The sequence below is a fragment of the Oncorhynchus masou genome, unplaced genomic scaffold (genome assembly GCF_036934945.1).
Source record: "Oncorhynchus masou masou isolate Uvic2021 unplaced genomic scaffold, UVic_Omas_1.1 unplaced_scaffold_9770, whole genome shotgun sequence".
Classification (NCBI taxonomy): domain Eukaryota; kingdom Metazoa; phylum Chordata; class Actinopteri; order Salmoniformes; family Salmonidae; genus Oncorhynchus; species Oncorhynchus masou.
Genome location: NW_027016282.1, coordinates 3,635 through 10,155, shown reverse-complemented (window position 1 = coordinate 10,155; position 6,521 = coordinate 3,635). Strand labels below are relative to the sequence as shown.

Sequence of the window (6,521 nt, the reverse complement as noted above, 5' to 3'; positions counted from 1 at the left end):
TAGGCCTGTATGTGTCCTCTCATGCCCAGAGAAAGGCCTGTAACCCAGATAGGGAGCTAAGGCCTTTAGGCCTGTATGTGTCCTCTCAAGCCCTATATGCATATGGAGGTACCAGGCCAGGACAGTGGCTTTTGTCCCAGGCCAGGCCAGGCCAGGGCAGTGACTTTTTGGCCTATGGGCCTATGGGCCTTTTTTGGGTTAGGGTTAGAGTTAGGTTTAGGGTAAGGGTTAAAGTTAGAGTTAGGGTTATGGGTTGGAGGTTAAGTACCTTATGAAGCCGGTCTTGGGTCGGTGGATGAGGTGCCAGCGGTAGGCAGTGTAGTCCTTCCAGCCCATGTTGTTGGGGTCGTGCCACAGTGTGCGAACCTAAGGATCCACACACATAGGTTTACTTCAGGGTTAGAGGTGTGTGTCCTGTGTGTACCTGCTGTGTGGTGTTTCCTGTGTGTACCTGCTGTATGGTGTTTCCTGTGTGTACCTGCTGTGTGGTGTTTCCTGTGTGTACCTGCTGTGTGGTGTTTCCTGTGTGTACCTGCTGTGTGGTGTTTCCTGTGTGTACCTGCTGTGTGGTGTTTCCTGTGTGTACCTGCTGTGTGGTGTTTCCTGTGTGTACCTGCTGTGTGGTGTTTCCTGTGTGTACCTGCTGTATGGCGTTTCCTGTGTGTACCTGCTGTGTGGTGTTTCCTGTGTGTACCTGCTATGTGGTGTTTCCTGCGTGTACCTGCTGTGTGGTGTTTCCTGTGTGTACCTGCTGTATGGTGTTTCCTGTGTGTACCTGCTGTGTGTACCTGCTGTGTGGTGTTTCCTGTGTGTACCTGCTGTGTGGTGTTTCCTGTGTGTACCTGCTGTGTGGTGTTTCCTGTGTGTACCTGCTGTATGGTGTTTCCTGTGTGTACCTGCTGTATGGTGTTTCCTGTGTGTACCTGCTGTGTGTACCTGCTGTGTGGTGTTTCCTGTGTGTACCTGCTGTGTGGGGTTTCCTGTGTGTACCTGCTGTATGGTGTTTCCTGTGTGTACCTGCTGTATGGTGTTTCCTGTGTGTACCAGCTGTATGGTGTTTCCTGTATGTACCTGCTGTATGGTGTGTCCTGTGTGTACCTGCTGTATGGTGTGTGCTGTGTGTACCTGCTGTGTGGTGTTTCCTGTGTGTACATGCTGTGTGTACCTGCTGTGTGGTGCTTCCTTGTGTACCTGCTGTATGGTGTGTGCTGTGTGTACCTGCTGTGTGGTGTTTCCTGTGTGTACATGCTGTGTGTACCTGCTGTGTGGTGCTTCCTTGTGTACCTGCTGTATGGTGTTTCCTGTGTGTACCTGCTGTATAATGTTTCCTGTGTGTACCTGCTGTGTGGTGTTTCCTGTGTGTACCTGCTGTGTGTACCTGCTGTGTGCTGTTTCCTTTGTGTACCTGCTGTATGTTGTTTCCTGTGTGTACCTGCTTTGTAGTGTTTCCTGTGTGTACCTGCTGTGTGTACCTGCAGTGTGGTGTTTCCTGTGTGTACCTGCTGTGTGTACCTGCTGTATAGTGTTTCCTGTGTACCTGCTGTGTGTACCTTCTGTATTGTGTTTCCTGTGTGTACCTGCTGTGTGGTGTTTCCTGTGTGTACCTGCTGTGTGGTGTTTCCTGTGTGTACCTGCTGTGTGTACCTTCTGTATTGTGTTTCCTGTGTGTACCAGCTGTATGGTGTTTCCTGTGTGTACCTGCTGTGTGGTGTTTCCTGTGTGTACCTGCTGTATGGTGTTTCCTGTGTGTACCTGCTGTATGGTGTTTCCTGTGTGCCACAGGGCGTTGCGGAGGGCCTCTCCAGGGCCTGAGCTTGAGTTGACCACTTTGAGAGAGACACCAGCGTTCCCAAATGCCCTGGAAGGACTCTTCTCCCAGTAAGCCTGGCTGACCTGGCAGGGTTAGAGGTTAGAAGTTAGGCCTGGCTGACTGTGCAGGGTTAGAAGTTAGAGGTTTGAGGTAAGAGGTCAGGACTGGCTGACCGGGCAGGGTTAGAGGTCAGAGGTCAGTGTGTGTGTGTACTCCTGACTGACCTGTTTCCACATGACAACGTAGAACCGTCTGCTGGACTGGAAGGAGAACACAAACCCTACATAGTCATCATCACGGTCTGTGTTCACGTAGAATGTCCCACTGAAGTCTACCGCACGGAACTCATCAAAACCTGAGAACACACACACACACACATTCACAAACGCAGGCACGCACACGCATTCACAAACGCACATGAAAACCACACAAACACCACCCAGATCAGCGTTAATGCGGTCTTAGGTAAGAGGTTAGGGTCGTACCCAAGGCGATGCCAGGGTCAGAGTTTGCAGTCTGTAGCAGTTCGGTTCCGTGTCCTCGAACCACCCACAGAGGGTCAGACTGAGTGGTCCCCCGAGGGTCCAACAGAACCGTCTGAAACTTCCTGAAGTCTGTAACTCCAATACCACTGTTCTCTGAGCAAACATCTAGTGCATCTGGTATACTGTCATTATCAAAGTCATCCTTACAAGCATCACCACGACCATCATCTAGAGACAGAGGAGAGAGAGAGGGAGAGGGAGAGGAGAGAGAGACAGAGGAGAGAGAGACAGGGAGAGGAGAGAGAGCGAGAGAGATAGAGAGAGAGAGAGAGAGAGAGAGAGAGAGAGGGAGACAGACAGACAGACAGATGAGAGAGAAAGGGAGAGGAGAGCGAGACAAGGAGAGGAGAGAGAGGCAGAGGAGAGAGACAGGGAGAGGAGAACGAGAGAGACAGGGAGAGGAGAACGAGAGAGAGACCGGGAGAGGAGAGAGAGACAGAGGAGAGAGAGAGAGGGAGAGGAGAGAGAGACAGGGAGAGGAGAGAGAGTAATATCATTATCAAAGTCATCTTTACAAGCATCACCACGACCATCATCTAGAGACAGAGAGAGAGAGAGGGAGAGAGGTAATATCATTATCAAAGTCATACTTACAGAGACTGATAACGGTACAAACACACTAATGATGTGGTGTATGTGTATAAGTGTTTGTGTGTATATGTGCGTGTTTATGTGCCAGAGTCACTATTGTTTGAATCACAAGCAAGTCGAGCCACACATTTTTTCAAGTCGAGTAAAAAAATATATACATGCAATGACTTGTTCAACTACAAGTGGAGACCTTGGGACGAGAAGGTTCTATCTACAAGTAGAGACCTTGGGACGAGAATGTTCTATCTACAAGTAGAGACCTTGGGACTAGAAGGTTCTATCTACAAGTGGATACCTTGGGACGAGAATGTTCTATCTACAAGTGGAGACCTTGGGACTAGAAGGTTCTATCTACACGTGGAGACCATGGGACTAGAAGGTTCTATCTACAAGTGGAGACCTTGGGACTAGAATGTTCTATCTACAAGTGGAGACCTTGGGACTAGAATGTTCTATCTACAAGTGGAGACCTTGGGACTAGAAGGTTCTCTACAAGTCTGGAGACCTTAGGACTAGAAAGTTCTTCTACAAGTGGAGACCTTGGGACTAGAAGGTTCTATCTCCAAGTGGAGACCTTGGGACTAGAAGGTTCTATCTACAAGTGGAGACCTTGGGACTAGAAGTTTATATCTACAAGTGGAGACCTTGGGACTAGAAGGTTCTATCTACACGTGGAGACCATGGGACTAGAAGGTTCTATCTACAAGTGGAGACCTTGGGACTAGAATGTTCTATCTACAAGTGGAGACCTTGGGACTAGAAGGTTCTATCTACAAGTGGAGACCTTGGGACTAGAAGTTTATATCTACAAGTGGAGACCTTAAGACTAGAAGGTTCTTCTACAAGTGGAGACCTTGGGACTAGAAGGTTCTATCTACAAGTGGAGACCTTGGGACTAGAAGTTTATATCTCCAAGTGGAGACCTTAGGACTAGAAAGTTCTTCTACAAGTGGAGACCTTGGGGGACAAGTGGAGACCTTGGGACTAGAAGGTTCTATCTCCAAGTGGAGACCTTGGGACTAGAAGGTTCTATCTACAAGTGGAGACCTTGGGACTAGAAGTTTATATCTACAAGTGGAGACCTTAGGACTAGAAGGTTATTCTACAAGTGGAGACCTTGGGACTGGAAGGTTCTATCTCCAAGTGGAGACCATGGGACAAGAAGGTTCTATCCACAAGTGGAGACCTTGGGACTAGAAGGTTCTATCTACATAAACCCATTTGAACTTGGTGCTATATGATTATATCTGCAATCCAATCACTGGCCTGAACAAATACAGATGGACCAATCAGAACAAGTCTTTGCCATCTCCCTCTAAGTATGGGTTGGGGTTGGGGTTAGGGTTAGAGGGTTAGGGTTAGAGGGTTGGGGTTAGAAGGTTGGGGTTAGAGTTAGAGGGTTGGGGTTAGAGGATTGGGGTTAGAGGATTGGGGTTAGAGGATTGGAGTTAGAGGGTTGGGGTTAGGGTTAGAAGGTTGGGGTTAGGGTTAGAGGGTTGGGGTTAGGGTTGGGGTTAGGGTTAGAGGGTTGGGGTTAGGGTTAGCGGGTTGGGGTTAGGGTTGGGGTTATGGTTAGAGGGTTGGGGGGTTAGGGTTGGGGTTAGGGTTAGGGGGTAGGGATTGGGGTTAGAGGGTTGGGGTTAGGGTTGGGGTTATGGTTAGAGGGTTGGGTTTAGGGTTGGGGTTAGGTTTAGAGGGTTGGGTTTAGGGTTGGGGTTATGGTTATGGTTAGAGGGTTGGGTTTAGGGTTGGGGATAAGTTTAGAGGGTTGGGTTTAGGGTTGGGGTTAGGGTTAGAGGGTTGGGGTTAGGGTTGGGGTTATGGTTAGAGGGTTGGGTTTAGGGTTGGGGTTAGGTTTAGATGGTTGGGTTTAGGGTTGGGGTTATGGTTAGAGGGTTGGGTTTAGGGTTGGGGATAGGTTTAGAGGGTTGGGTTTAGGGTTTGGGTTAGGGTTAGAGGGTTGGGTTTAGGGTTGGGGTTATGGTTAGAGGGTTGGGGTTAGGGTTAGAGGGTTGGGGTTATGGTTAGAGGGTTGGGTTTAGGGTTGGGGTTATGGTTAGAGGGTTGGGTTTAGGGTTGGGGATAGGTTTAGAGGGTTGGGTTTAGGGTTGGGGTTAGGGTTAGAGGGTTGGGTTTAGGGTTGGGGTTATGGTTAGAGGGTTGGGGTTAGGGTTGGGTTAGGTTTACAGGGTTGGGTTTAGGGTTGGGGTTATGGTTAGAGGGTTGGGTTTAGGGTTGGGGTTATGGTTAGAGGGTTGGGGTTAGGGTTGGGGTTATGGTAAGAGGGTAGGGTTTAGGGTTGGGGTTAGGGTTAGAGGGTTGTGTTTAGGGTTGGGGTTAGCCCTAGCATTCATTCACCCGAATATGTTACATCTTCAGTGAGATGTTCCAGCCATCATTAGACATATAGTCAGTCCCACCACTGAGAAATAGAGTTATAACCCAGCCATCTCTAGACATATAGTCAGTCCCACCACTGAGAAATAGAGTTATAACCCAGCCATCTCTAGACATATAGTCAGTCCCACCACTGAGGTATAGAGTTATAACCCAAACTCGGTCTCGCTGGAATATGATCATGATTAATTAAATCCCCAGAATTGTTCTGGTAAAAGAAGACAGGGGCTTTCTGGTCACTAATCAGGATATGTGAGACTGCCTTTGCGCGCCCATGCTGATGACTGGTGTGTGTATGTGTGTGTGTGTGTGTGTGTGTGTGTGTGTGTGTGTGTGTGTGTGTGTGTGTGTGTGTGTGTGTGTGTGTGTGTGTGTGTGTGTGTGTGTGTGTGTGTGTGTGTGTGTGTGTGTGTGTGTGTGTGTGTTTAAAACCAGCTGGAGCGGTCTCCAGTTTGAAAACAGCCGGCGCGGTCTCCAGTTTAAATCTAGCTGGCATGGTCTCCAGTTCAGCTCAGCAATCTGAACAAAGTAGTAGGGACCTTTTGTGTGTGTGTGTGTGTGTGCGTGCGTGCGTGCGTGTGTGTGTGTACTGACTGTCTGCGTCTATTTGGTCAGCGTTCGGCACAAGTCGGCAGTTGTCACGGTCATCAGGGATACCATCGTTGTCATCATCATGGTCGCAGGCGTCGCCAATGCCATCTCTGTCATGGTCAACCTGGTTGCTATTGGCAACGTAGCGACAGTTGTCGAGGGAGTTCTGATGACCGTCCTCATCTATATCCTCATTATCATCACAGTGATCACCAACCAGATCACTGTCTGAATCAGTCTACACAAAAACAGACAAACACACCTGGTTAGCAATACTGCAGTCCAAAAAGGTCCCTACTACTTTGTTCAGATTACTGAGCTGAACTGGAGACCATGGTGTCTGACTTTAAACTGGAGACCATGGTGTCTGACTATAAACTGGAGACCACGGTGTCTGACTTTAAACTGAAGACCGCGGTGTCTGACTTTAAACTGAAGACCACAGTGTCTGACTTTAAACTGAAGACCACGGTGTCTGACTTTAAACTGGAGACCATGGTGTCTGACTTTAAACTGGAGACCATGGTGTCTGACTTTAAACTGGAGACCGCGGAGTCTGACTTTAAACTGGAGACCACAGTGTCTGA

The 6,521-nt window shown here is 48.8% G+C and overlaps 1 protein-coding gene across 1 annotated transcript; it reads right to left on the bottom strand.

Annotated features, from left to right (window-relative positions):
• Positions 1–268: 268 nt before the first annotated feature.
• On the bottom strand, positions 269–6,296 carry LOC135538521 (thrombospondin-2-like; the record flags this gene model as incomplete). The annotated part of the gene is made up of 6 exons (XM_064964410.1): positions 6,267–6,296; positions 5,938–6,172; positions 2,296–2,523; positions 2,035–2,165; positions 1,753–1,893; positions 269–366 (listed from the first exon to the last, which is right to left on the bottom strand). Coding segments are annotated over exons 1-6 (863 nt in total), but the record flags the coding sequence as incomplete, so codon positions are not given.
• Between the last annotated feature and the right edge of the window lie 225 nt (positions 6,297–6,521).